The 14,568-nt window shown below is 42.1% G+C and overlaps 1 protein-coding gene across 3 annotated transcripts in view; it reads left to right on the forward strand.

Moving 5' to 3' along the window:
- The first annotated feature begins 383 nt into the window (after positions 1 to 383).
- st6gal1 (ST6 beta-galactosamide alpha-2,6-sialyltranferase 1) overlaps positions 384 to 14,568 on the forward strand; it is a 144,013-nt gene continuing 129,828 nt past the window's right edge. Inside the window, exons 1-2 of one of the 3 annotated variants that reach the window (XM_020509203.2) lie at positions 384 to 744; positions 898 to 1,003. In XM_020509203.2, coding sequence (XP_020364792.1) covers positions 992 to 1,003 — 12 coding nt within the window. In that variant the 5' untranslated portion in view covers positions 384 to 744; positions 898 to 991. The remainder of the gene's footprint in view (positions 745 to 897; positions 1,004 to 14,568) is intronic. The other 2 variants (XM_020509202.2, XM_020509201.2) reach the window with 2 other exon arrangements.

Consider the following 14,568-nt stretch of genomic DNA (forward strand, 5'->3'; position numbering starts at 1 on the left):
TGGCTCTGGTTCATGACATTGGTGGGACCTACAGATTCTCAGACTACCCATCCATCACCATCCATCCAAAGACAACCATTTTATTTTCCTATTTCAGAGGAAATTATATTATAACTCAATGCATTCATGCAACACTGAGATGAAACCTGGCAGCCCTTGCCTTAACAGTGCCCTTTGCGTGTTTATTACAGCCTGAGCATGTGTGTGAAAGGGGCTGATGAATTGTGATATCCACTTTATCTAGACCAATAGTCAGATTCAGACTCTCTCATAATAAAGAGGAAAGAAATCTTTCTGACTAGGCTACTGTTGGTGCTCAGCTCACCCCTTCCCTCTCTGTCTTATTTCTTCTGTCTTTCTTCCCCCTGCAGAGATGGATTGCGTGCCTTGGCTGAGCTGCGCAGCTGCTGCAGAGATCTCACGGCGGCGCAGATGAAAGTATCGGTCTGGGCTTTGTCGCAGCACCGAGAGCTCGCTCCTTCGGCCCCGTCTCGTGATCATCATCACATCCATCGCCAAAAACGCCGTGCCGTGCACACCCACGACAACCAACATTCGAGCGGATAATAAGAGAAAAGCCGATAGGTCGATAAATAGCCTAAATATGGCGTCTATAACCGCGTTATAACCGTAAACATCGACTGACGGTAGGGACTAGTGCCTCGATAACCTAACCGCGCAACAGAAGAGGAGGAAAGACGCACTTGTTCAGGAACATCACTTGTGTAGGTCGGGTCGGAAGATGTATGCAGCAATGCAGACTTTACTCAATTATGCTTGTCAATGAATCGAGGCTATATCAATCTGCATGCCCCTCTGTCCATCGCGCTCTCGCTCTCTCTGTTCTGATTAGATCCGTCCATTGAGGTTTGTCTGTCTGTCTGTGTTTCCATACAGAGGCTGCTCACTGGCCCAAAGAGACATGAGACAACTGCAGGAGGCAGGTAACTAGGCAACAATAGAAACACTGCACGCGCCACGGCGGGATAACATGGGGTACAAGGTAAGCGCGCGACCCCCCCCCCCCCACTGTATCCTATAATGACAAGTTGTCGTTGATTCAACATGCATCTAACGTGCTTTGAATATATATGTTGTTATGGAACAGTGCCTTATTGTATATTATGGAAGGAAAGTAGGTAGGTAACCAACTACTGGAAATGTACCAGTGTTGATGGAAATGATGTTATTTCATGTTGAAAAGCAGGGCTATGTTGGTATATTGGATTTGATAGCTAACGGTTAATCGTTTTCAGGGTTTCAGGTGTGTCTTAACACTTAGTTTTTTTTGTGCGGTGGTGGTGAATGAGTTTGGTCCCAGATCTGTTGGTCCTCTTGCCAACTCCATTGCTCATTATCAATCCAAACATCATTGGCATGACAATGAGTGACAAGGAGTTGGCATGATAGCAAAAACAAACTGGTATTCAGGTTAGTACATGAGAGCATTATGAGGCATACCCAAATCCACGAGAGGGCAAGTTGAAACTTGCCCATTTTAGTTTTATGTCCCTATGTAAAAATAGCAAAAAAGCTCTAAATGATTGAGTGACACAGGTTGGCGCAAAATCTGTATCTTCGCTGAGCTGTGTCAGCACCATGGACAGAGCGTTCAGCTGTATGTGTAAGGGGGCTGTGGAGAGCCACTTGGGCGGTTAGGTATGACTCTTTGGGTTTCCATAAAACGTGGGAAAATCTCATCTGTGGTAGGCTAAGTGAATAAATGATAGGCCTCAGTCTGTAAAATCTGATTTTAATTTATTAGGGCAAGGTCAAGTTTACTCTTGAAGCTGCTTCACTCAACTCTGCCTCACGCCCCACCATTACAGAGTTTAGTTTGCTTCTTAGCTAGCTGTAAAAATTGTTAGTTTTATTAACCTTAGCCTATTTAGCTAGCGCGAACCAGCTAATCTGCCACTACCATGTTAGAAATCAGAAATTGGCTTCGCAAAGTACTAAAACAAAGCCAAAAGAGAGCGATGAGCAGCAGCATCAAACCACCTAGCCCAGCATCCAAGCTCTAGCTATTTCTGAGTGCAGAGCCTTCCCCCTCTTCCACAAGCGTCGCCAGGATAATAGCTCCACAGCCCCCTCCACCTCCAACTGTTCCTGACGATCATGGAACAGAGGTACCAGCCCAGGTTAGCCTAGAATCCTACCATAGCCACAGGTTTTCTGTCCCAAAACGTTCATTAAATAACAATTGGAATGGCATCAAACACATGGACACCATGTGTTTGATGTATTTGATACAATTCCACTCATCCCGCTCCAGCCATTACCACAAGCCTGTCCTCCCCAATTAAGGTGCCAACAACTGAAAAGGTAAGAAAAGGTAAGAAAGAATCTAGCTGTTTTTAAACATGTTTTTAATCTGCTTTAGTTTGTAGTGCTCTGTCCATGGTGCTGCTAGAGAGCAGCTGAGATTTCGCGCCAACCTGTTACTTCTTGGTCAAATGCATTTAAACTTTTAAGTTTATTGTGGAATAGTGTGATATAAACAGAATACGTTTTTTGTGGTATAGTGTGATGTAAGCAGAATTCAATATAATTCCAATGCAAAATTCCAAATGACGCCCCTGGGTATAGCTACATATATAAGGAGGTCCTACATATGCTGAGCACTAGTTGGCTGCTTTTCCTTCAATCTGCGGTCCAACTCATCCCAAATCATCTCAATTCGGTTGAGTTTGGGTGATTGTGGAGGTCAGGTCATCTAACGCAGCACTCCATCACTCTTCTTGGTCAAATAGCCCTTACACAGCCTGGAGGTGTATTTTGGGTCATTGTCCTGTTGAAAAACAAATGATAGTCCCAATAAACGCAAATCAGATGGGATGGTGTATCGCTGCAGAATGCTGTGGTTGTAATGGTCTGTCACGCCCGACTAGCATCACCACCCTGGATGGTTCCGAACTAGAATATGTGGACATCTATAAGTACCTAGGTGTCTGGCTAGACTGTAAACTCTCCTTCCAGACTCAGATCAAACATCTCCAATCCAAAATCAAATCTAGAGTCGGCTTTCTATTTCGCAAAACAAAGCCTCCTTCACTCACACCGCCAAACTTACCCTAGTAAAACTGACTATCCTACCGATCCTCAACTTCGGCGATGTCATCTATAAAATAGATTCCAATACTCTACTCAGCAAACTAGATGCAGTTTATCACAGTGCCATCCGTTTTCTTACTAAAGCACCTTATACCACCCACCACTGCGACCTGTATGCTCTAGTCGGCTGGCCCTCGCTACATATTCGTCGCCAGACCCACTGGCTCCAGGTCATCTACAAGTCCATGCTAGGTAAAGCTCCGCCTTATTTCAGTTCACTGGTCACGATGGCAACACCCACCCGTAGCACACGCTCCAGCAGGTGTATCTCACTGATCATCCCTCAAGCCAACACCTCTGTTGGCCGCCTTTCCTTCCAGTTCTCTGCTGCCTGTGACTGGAATGAATTGCAAAAATCGCTGAAGATGGCGACTTTTATTTCCCTCACCAACTTTAAAAATCTGCTATCTGAGCAGCTAACCGATCGCTGCAGCTGTACATAGTCCATCTGTAAATAGCCCACCCAATTAACCTACCTCATCCCCTTACTGTTTTTATTTATTTACTTTTCTGCTCTTTTGCACACCAGTATCTCTACTTGCACATGATCATTTGATCATTTATCACTCCAGTGTTAATCTACTAAATTGTAATTATTTGCTCCTATGGCCTATTTATTGAAACTTTCAATGTTTTGGAAATTTTATGGATTGACTGACCTTCATGTCTTAAAGAAATTATGGATTGTAGTTTCTCTTTGTTTATTTGAGCTGTTTTTTTTCTCCATACTATGGACTTGATCTTATGCCAATAGGGCTATATTATATATACCACGCCTACCTTGTCACAACACAACTGATTGGCTCAAACGCATTAAGAAGGAAAGAAATTCAACAAATTAACTTTTAACAAGGCACACCTGTTAATTGAAATGCACTTCAGGTGACCTTCTCATGCAGCTGGTTGAGAGAATGCCAAGAGTATGCAAAGCTGCCATCAAGGCAAAGGGTGGCTATTTGAATAATCTCAAATATAAATATATTTAGGTTTGTTTAACACTTTTTTGGTTACCTCATGTTTCCATATGTGTTATTTCATAGTTTTGATGTCTTCGCTATTATTCTACAATGTAGAAAATCGTCAAAAATAAAGAAAAACTCTTGAATGAGTCGGTGTATTGAAGGGGGCTTATAGGCCTATTTATTTGCAAGACAGATGTGCATGGCTGCTTCTCACTGTGTTAGGCTGTAGGCTATGCTTTGGTTATTTGGATCTCCATTCACCTTTTCGTTACTGCGTTTGTTAACTGTTAATGCAATATAGATTGTTTCATACCTTTATCAACCTGATATTTTGTTTACTAGGCCTACTACTTGGTACCGCTGTTTTGTTCTGTTAACATTCATTAATTCACATTCGCAGTTGTGTCGGTATTCTAAGCCAAACTGCTGTCTGGAAATTCTTACACAGGGACACTCAAAGTCAGTTAAATTAATACTTGTTTATTGTCAGCGCACTGGAGAGGTTCCAACCAACTCAATGCACCATAGTACACATGTCAATCAGGACCTCTGCCTGGGCAGACCCAGCAGTTGTCTTATATACGGCTATACACAGACAAATTATATTTACATGATTTAGCATAATTAATCAATCATTATCGTTTTGTTTCATAACATGTGACAGACCAACACCTCACGAGGCTTCTTCTCTCTAAGCTGAGACCTTGAAACTGAGATATCTTTAGTTCATTCTCAAAACACGGTCTGGGTGTACTGCCAAATTGCAGCTACTGATAGTGGGTATTTGTACAGTCAGCCACTTGCATGAACACAGAAATTGGTTATTAGAACAGCACATGAATAGAAGACAGAAGTTAGTTATAAGAAAAGCACAAACATTAACATTTCCTTTACACTGCTATTCAGTATTTTTTTTGCATGCATGAGTAACTAGGCTGTTACTTTAAGCATACAGTTTGCATTATTTTGTTAAGACAGCTGTATGTTTGGCTGCATTCACTGTTCTTGTAGCCTATGTTCATTACTAAAATAGCCTTGTTTTAAAACCTCTTGGGGCTAGGGGGCAGAATTTTCACTTTTGGATAAATAGCGTGCCCAATTTCAACTTCCTGCTACTCATGCCAAGAATATAAGATATGCATATTATTTGTAGATTTGGATAGAAAACACTCTGAAGTGTCTAAAACTGTTTGAATCACGTCTGTGAGTATAACAGAAGTTATGTAGCAGGCAAAACCCAGAGGACTAACAGTTCAGAATTTTTTTTTTTTGAGGTCTGTCTGTTCAGTGATTTCTCGTTGGCAAACAATATTTCTTAGGAAATGGTTTTCAGTTCCTACCGCTTCCACTGGATGTCACCAATCTTTGGAATTTGAAATATTTTAGCAAAGTTTATAGGCAACTTTTGAAATATTTTGTAGTGACGTTGCGTTGTTTGTAAGCTGTTTTTTTCTGGATCAAAAGCGCTTTATAAATTGACATTTGGATATATATGGACGGAATAAATCTAACAAAACGACCAATTGTGATGTTTATGGGACATATTGGAGTGCCAACAAAAGAAGCTCGTCAAAGGTAATGCATGTTTTATATTTTATTTCTGTGTTTTGTGTAGCTCCTGCAGTGTTGAAATATGCTACCCTCTTTGTTTACTGGTTGTGCTATCATCTGATAATAGCTTCTTATGCTTTCGCCGAAAAGCCTTTTTAAAATCTGACATGTTGGCTGGATTCACAACGAGTGTAGCTTTAATTGAGTGTCTTACATGTGTGATTTAATGAAAGTTTGATTTTATATAATTTTTATGAATTTGCCGCGCTGCATTTTCCCAGTTTTTTGCCCAAGTGGGACGTGACTGTCCCGCCTATCCGTAAGAAGTTTTAATGTCCATTGTGCTGATACAGATTTCGTATGGAACGCTGTTTGGGTCTTTGCGTGTCAAATAAGCTTGTTGATCAATGAGGTCCTGAATATGACTGCACGTCACATAATAATTTAACGCGTTCCTACATTTTTTACATAGTTATTACACATTGATTACACTATCACTCGTATTTCATATGTCACAACGAGCACCTACAGTGCTGGTCATAAAAGAAAGCAAGCTAGCTCATGGATGCAAACAATGTTCTTCCCCAAAAACATAGCAAAATCTGTTTTAGTAGCTATAGTAGTTTTAGTAGTTCTCATTTGATTAATGGTGGTCTGACCCATATATGTGAAGCTAGCCACAATAGTGGACTTTGCAGTTAGCTTTCAAAATAAAAGTATGTAATTGACAATGATGCAAATTAATACAAATAGAATTATGCCAAAATTGAATAATTCTCAACGAGGTTGAAATGTTGTTATATAAAATCAACAAAAGACAATTTGTTAATTTGACAAAAAGCTGTTGAAATCACACTGGATGTATTAGACTTTAGAATTGCATTGGGTGCATATTTATTTCACTGTACAGCCTTACCTATGGATTGTGGATCAAGGGTATCAGTCTACTCAGTGACACCCAGAGAAACATTAGCGTCATAGCTCTTATTGCGGGACTCTGAAACAACTGTGAATTGAGCCACATTTATTGTCAAGCCATGTGTATTGAACACTATTCCAGAGGAAAAGTGATGTTTTGGAGTGGGAAAAAAATATCTTGGGTAATTGAGTAGACTGCTACACCATTTCATTGATCCCCAATACATAGGTAAAGCTGTACAGTGCAATATGAATGTCAATACATACAATAGGCTGACTGGGGAGGTGATTTCACATGGTCACAGTCCTGCGATAAGAGCTACAACACTAATATTTGCGTAAACTCTTCACAGTTGTGTTCTGCGGGTGTAACCGAGTAGACTGGTAACCCATTTCATTGCTTCACATTCCAACCATGTTTAACATTATCTAGTCTAAACATGGCATAATTCCACCAATTGTAACCTTCTGCGTCACTTTCAGAGGTTATTTTATTTTGAAGGCAAACCGCAAATTCAACTATTGTGCCTAATCCTTATTTTTCCAATTTCACAACACATAACCCAGTCAGGTCAAGCCTCATTAGCCAGATTAAACTAGCTGGCTGTTTATAATGTTAGCTTTGGGCAACAGGATTAAGTAGCTGTCTAGCTAATTATTTTAATAACTGAAGTTCAATTTCAATAGGCGAACAACAAGTGGCTAACTAGCTAATATTTACTCACAAGGATTCCTAAATCATTGTTAAGGACAATGAAAATGACTGCAGTTTCTAGTGGTCATTGTTTTTAGGCTTGATGTATTGGTGCAAGCTAGGTACCAAGAAGTTAGCTAACCCAGAAGTTGCGGTCGAACAAATAATGCTTTATTACCAACGCGTATTGTAAACACATCATTCGTGGCCGGTGTTTGCCTGTTTGCAGACCTTTTTGTACTGCTTTGACAGTGCTACTGATAGTTGTGGCGCTTGGCTTGCATGTGCAAATTCATCACACACAACATTCTAATAGAATTGTTATTTGACAAGTCAAATTGGAAGCTTATTTGACGTGTCAAATAGTGTAATTTGACGTGAATTGTTTTGACACGTAAAGACCCAAACGGCGTTCCATAATTTTGAGACAACTGTCACTTGAAAAGCACTCAATGGTCTCTATGTCTCGACATTTGAACATGTTTATTGTGGTATAGTGTGATATAAGCAGAATTACAAATAATTCCAATGCAAGAACCCCAGAAAATTTTTCTATTTTAACTTCCCCTTTAGTCACTTTATCCTGGTGCTGGGTCTGTTATGAGGTGAGATCATGTGTGATGCCTCCTCTTGGCACCATGGTGCTGGTGGTGCCATTTACATAACTACTTCCTTTAAACCATATTATGCAATTTCACTAAATGGTTTAAAGGGGAATAATGTCAAAGTTTGAAAATGTGTCTAAATTCCTAAACCCCTCTGACTTGTAGGTTCGCAGTGTATGTTCACTATGTCTGTTAACAAAACAATTTTTGGACTCTGTCAGGGAACTGGCTCAAAGATTTCCAACCAAGACCACAATTCTCACTCTCATGGATGATAATTAACCAAAATTCAGAAATCCTGAAACCTCAGCGTCAGCAGTGGACAGTATTATTAGCTTCTTCAGGATCTCTAGAACAAAATATGTACAGTTGAAGTCGGAAGTTTACATACACCTTAGCCAAATACATTTAAACTCGGTTTTTCACAATTCCTGACATTTAATCCCTGTTTTAGGTCAGTTAGGATCACCACTTTATTTGAAGAATGTGAAATGTCAGAATAATAGTAGAGAATGATTTATTTCAGCTTTTATTTATTTCATCACATTCCCAGTGGGTCAGAAGTTTATATACACTCAATTAGTATTTGGTAGCATTGTCTTTAAATTGATTAACTTGGGTCAAACGTTCCACAAGCTTCCCACAATAAGTTGGGTGAATTTTGTCCCATTCCTCATGACAGAGCTGACGTAACTGAGTCAGGTTTTTAGGCCTCCTTGCTCACGTACGCTTTTTCAGTTCTGCCCACAAATTCTTTATTGGATTGAGGTCAGGGCTTTGTGATGGCCACTCCAATACCAAGACTTTGTTGTCCTTAAGCCATTTTGCCACAACTTTGGAAGTATGCTTGGGGTCATTGTCCATTTGGAAGACCCATTTGTGACCAAGCTTTAACTTCCTGACTGATGTCTTGAGATGTTTCTTCAATATATCCACGGAATTTTCCTAACTCATGATGCCATCTATTTATGTGAAGTGCGTCTCCTTCCTGAAGCAAAGCACCCCCACAACATGATGCTGCCACCACCGTGCTTCATGGTTAGGATGGTTTTCTCTGGCTTGCAAGCCTCCCCCTTTTCCTCCTAACATAATGATGGTCATTATGGCCAAACAGTTACATTTTTGTTTCATCAGACCAGAGGACATTTCTCCAAAAAGTATGATCTTTGTCCCCATGTGCAGTTGCAAGCCGGGAGTCTGGCTTTTCTATGGTGGTTTTGGAGCAGTGGCTTCTTCCTTGCTGAGCGGCCTTTCAGGTTATGTCGATACAGGACTTGTTTTACTGTGGATATAGATACTTTTGTACCTGTTTCCTCCAGCACTCCAGCATTTCCACAAGGTCCTTTGCTGTTGTTCTGGCATTGATTTGCACATTTCACACCAAAGTATGTTCATCTCTTTTCATTTTCCCATAATGTCAAGCAAAGAGGCACTGAGTTTGAAGGTAGGCCTTGAAATACATCCACAGGCACACCTCCAATTGACTCCAATTATGTCAATTAGCCTATCAGAAGCTTCTAATGCCATGACATACTTTTCGGGAATTTTCCAAGCTGTTTAAAGGCACAGTCAACCTAGTGCATGTAAACTTCTGACCCACTGGAATTGTAGACAATTGTTGGAAAAATGACTTGTGTCATGCACAATGTAGATGTCCTAACCGACTTGCCAAAACTATGGTTTGTTAAAAATAAATTTGTGGAGTGGTTGAAAAATGAGTTTTAATAACTCCAACCTAAGTGTACAGTGGGGAGAACAAGTATTTGATACACTGCCGATTTTGCAGGTTTTCCTACTTACAAAGCATGTAGAGGTCTGTAATTTTTTATCATAGGTACACTTCAACTGTGAGAGACGGAATCTAAAACAAAAATCCAGAAAATCACATTGTATGATTTTAATTGATTTGCATTTTATTGCATGACATAAGTATTTGATCACCTACCAACCAGTAAGAATTCCGGCTCTCACAGACCTGTTAGTTTTTCTTTAAGAAGCCCTCCTGTTCTCCACTCATTACCTGTATTAACTGCACCTGTTTGAAATCGTTACCTGTATAAAAGACACCTGTCCACACACTCAATCAAACAGACTCCAACCTCTACACAATGACCAAGACCAGAGAGCTGTGTAAGGACATCAGGGATAACATTGTAGACCTGCACAAGGCTGAGATGGGCTACAGGACAATAGGCAAGCAGCTTGGTAAGAAGGCAACAACTGTTGGCGCAATTATTAGAAAATGGAAGAAGTTCAAGATGACAGTCAATCACCCTCGGTCTGGGGCTCCATGCAAGATCTCACCTCGTGGGGCATCAATGATAATGAGGAAGGTGAGGGATCAGCCCAGAACTACACGGCAGGACCTGGTCAATGACCTTAAGAGAGCTGGGACCACAGTCTCAAAGAAAACCATTAGTAACACATTACGCCGTCATGGATTAAAATCCTGCAGCGCACGCAAGGTTACCCTGCTCAAGCCAGCGCATGTCCAGGCCCGTCTGAAGTTTGCCAATGACCATCTGGATGATCCAGAGGAGGAATGGGAGAAGGTCATGTGGTCTGATGAGACAAAAATAGAGCTTTTTGGTCTAAACTCCACTCGCTGTGTTTGGAGGAAGAAGAACACCATCCCAACCGTGATGCATGGAGGTGGAAACATCATTCTTTGGGGATGCTTTTCTGCAAAGGGGACAGGATGACTGCACCGCATTGAGGGGAGGATGGATGGGGCCATGTATCGCGAGATCTTGGCCAACAACCTCCTTCCCTCAGTAAGAGCATTGAAGATTGGCCGTGGCTGGGTCTTCCAGCATGACAACGACCCGAAACACACAGCAACTAAGGAGTGGCTCCGTAAGAAGCATCTCAAGGTCGTGGAGTGGCCTAGCCAGTCTCCAGACCTGAACCTAATAGAAAATCTTTGGAGGGAGCTGAACGTCCGTATTGCCCAGCGACAGCCCAGAAACCTGAAGGATCTGGAGAAGGTCTGTATGGAGGAGTGGGCCAAAATCCCTGCTGCAGTGTGTGCAAACCTGGTCAAGAACTACAGGAAACATATGATTTCTGTAATTGCAAACAAAGGTTTCTGTACCAAATATTAAGTTCTGGTTTTCTGATGTATAAAATACTTATGTCATGCAATGAAATGCTAATTAATTACTTACAAATCATACAATGTGATTTTCTGGATTCTTGTTTTAGACTCCGTCTCTCACATTTGAAGTGTAGCTATGATAAAAATTACAGACCTCTACATGCTTTGTGAGTAGGAAAACCTGCAAAATCGGCAGTGTATCAAATACTTGTTCTCCCCACTGTATGTAAACTTCTGACTTCAACTGTATTTGTTCTAGACACTGTCTTCCTGAAGAGAGAAAAATAATCTCTTATTGCCCCTATTGTACATCTAGTTAATCTGTCAATGAAATATGGGTTCTTCCCCAATGCTTGGAAGTCTGCTGCAGTGATACCTGTTTAAAATCTGGTGACCCAACACTGGTGGATAATTACTGACCTGTAAGCATTATTCCAGTGCTATCAAAAGTAGCTGAAAGATGGTTGGCTGATCATCCTACTGATCACCTCAATCAGGGCAACACCATACATCAAATGCATTTTGGATTCAGAACTAACCATTCTACTGAAACAGCCAATTGCTATTTTCTGGAGTGCATTAAATCCAACCTGGACATAGGTGGTGAAGTCAGCACAGTCTTTTTGGAACTTAAAAATGCATTTGATACTGTGAATCATGAGGTCTTCCCAGTGCTTAATTTGTGGTGCCAGAATTTGAGGTGCCAGAACAAAAAGTGAGCCTGAGAGGGGGGTGACCTGGATGGCTATGAGGTACTTGAACGCATGAAAGAAAAAGGCACTCTTATAATAAAGCATTACATGCATTATCATCTATTTTGCGTACTGGCATGGAGTAGTAGAGTAGAGAGAGGCCTTTGCAGAAGTTACACACATATGGACATTTTTAGTGGCCTAGGGTCCGGGGAAAAAATTGGCCTTCATAAAAGCATTTCATACAATTCTACCTAATTTTAGATGACTGGAGGAGACTTTAGCAGAATCTTTTTTAATACCTAATAAAATTATCGAGATGACAGGCTATACTTTGACACTGACAAACTGAGAATCTGAGACCAATGAAAACGACCTTGTCTTGAATCTATCAATAGCCCAGACCTAGCTGTTTGGAGACACATATTGTACAATATGAGGAGGGAATTATAGTCCTAAAAAACCTTTTGTTTCATTGACTCAACTCAATAATGTACAGCTCACTCATCAGCGATGGCCGTTGCGCTTGAGCCAAAAGCTCTCTTGTTTTACTTTGAAAAACAATGCTGTTCGCTCTGTAAGTCTATTTGGAAGTTGATAACATGGTAGCCTACAGAGAAACTAGTCTTCTCTTTTCAGCAGGATCCATTTGCTTTCCAACCTGTGTTTTCCAGTGAGTGAATTTGAAATATCCTGAATATTCCTGAATAGTCACAATGAATGAAAGATTACATGTAAAGACATTTTCCCCATTTTTGTCCCCCTTCAACCTGAACTGGTTTTGAACTTTTGCCTGTCCACGACCATTCTCTTGCCTACCCCTTTTGGATTGTTTAATAAATATCAAGACTCAAATCATCTACCTCCCGTGTCTGCATCTGGGTCTCGCCTTTTGCCCTTATAGTACAAACTGGCCATGACAGACCCAGCAGACTTGGACCAGCTCCGCCACACTGTCTCCCTGCAGGGAGCCACCATTGTGAGGCATGAGGAGTTACTGCAGGATCTTTTGGAAGGACTTCGTTTCCCTGACGGAACACCACGACCAAGGGTTTAAGTCTATTATGGAGCAAATCAGGGAGTTAGCTCATAGGCAGCCTGCCACCTCTGAGAACCCCCAACCACCCACTAACTTTTTCCCTATTAGTGCTGAGTTTGTACAGCCTACCTCGGCTCCCCGAGAACCCCGCTTACCTCCTCTGGAGCGAAATTCTGTGGATCCTGGTACCTGCCAGGGTTTTCTTTCTCAGTGCTCTGTTATTTTAGAGCTACAGCCATCTTCGTTTCCTTCGGACCGATCGAAGATCCGACATTTGTCATAATCTGGAGGATTTCATGGCAGAGGTGAGGAAGGTATTCGATTCTTCGGTATCCGGGAGAGGCGGCCCGAAAACGTTTTGAATTACATCAAGACTCCCATAGTGTGGCAGACTACGCTGTTGACTTTCACACATTGGCCGCCGAGAGTGCCTGGAATCCAGAGTTTCTTTTCGATAACTTTCTTCAAGGATTATCTCAGGTGGTGAAAGATGAGCTAGCTGCTCGGAAATTGCCGGTGGACCTCGATTCCCTCATCGCCTTCACCATTAGAATTGATGGACGTCTAAGGGAATGCAGGAGTGAGAGGAGGTCTGGCCTAGGTCACACTCGTACATCCGCTGCGGCTCGCTCACCTCTGAAGGAATCCGGAAGTCGCCGAAGGCTGTTTTTCCGAGAGAATCCAAAGCCACCCGAGCTCCCTCGAGAATCATCGGCGACGGTGAGTCAGATACTCCGAACCTATGCATCTGGGCAGAGCTAGGTTATTGCCTAGGTAACGTTCAAGTAGGCTAAGTTCCAACAGTTGTCTGTACTGTGGGGCTGCGGGACATTATATAGCCACATGCCCAGTTAAGAGACCTATTTCTGTAGTAGGTACAAGTACTCTGGTGAGCCAGACTGCGAATCCTCTAAATCCCATCAAGCACACTCCTTTTTGTGTGATACTGCTGTGGGGAGACCAGTCTAAATCTCTCCGGGTGCTCATTGACTCTCGGGCAGATGAGAGCTTTATGGACGCTACCCTAGTTTCTGAATTAGGTATCCCCACAGACGCTAGAGCACTGGGCGGCCGCTCCATTGGTAGAGTTACCCACAGCACTGTTCCTGTTTATCTGCGGGTTTCAGGAAATCAGTGAGGCTATACAGCTTCTCCTCATTGAGTCTCCCCATGTTCCTGTTTTGGGATTTTCTTGGCTCAAAAAACACAACCCCATTATTGACTGGACCACAAGTTCCTTCCTGGGTTGGAGTCCGTTCTGCCATTCCCATTGCCCTAAAGCAGTTCAGCCTTCCCACGAGACGGCCTCCTCAGGGCTTAAGTCAAGTCTCTGATTTCTCTGGCTACTGGGGCCGTCCGACCGTCTGCATCTCCTGCTGGCGCAGGTTTTTTTTTTGTGGAGAAGAAGGACAAGAACCTGCGTCCGTGCATTGACTACCGGGGTCTAAATTACATTACGGTTAAGACTCGTTACCCCCTACCACTCCTCTCCTCGGCTTTTTAACCTTTCCAGGGGACCACCATTTTTTCCAAGCTGGACCTTCGGAACGTCTACCACCTGGTTCAGATACGCAAAAGAGATGAGTGGAAGACAGCATTCAACACAGCCAGCAAACATTGAGTACCAGGTCATGCCGATTGGATTCACCTAACGGCAACTGTCTTCCAGGCTCTGGTAAACGATGTGCTCCGGGACATGCTAAACCATTTTGTGTTCGTCTACATTGACAACATCCCAAGAACATGTTCTTCATGTCAGACAGGTCCTTCAGAGCCTCCGGGAGAACCAATTGCTCTTGAAAGCCAAGAAGTGTGAGTTCCACCGTTCTACAATCTCCTTTCTGGGATATGTCATCTCTGAGGGAAATGTCCAGATGGATCCTGGAAAGGTGAAAG

The sequence above is a fragment of the Oncorhynchus kisutch genome, linkage group LG19 (assembly GCF_002021735.2).
Source record: "Oncorhynchus kisutch isolate 150728-3 linkage group LG19, Okis_V2, whole genome shotgun sequence".
Taxonomy (NCBI): domain Eukaryota; kingdom Metazoa; phylum Chordata; class Actinopteri; order Salmoniformes; family Salmonidae; genus Oncorhynchus; species Oncorhynchus kisutch.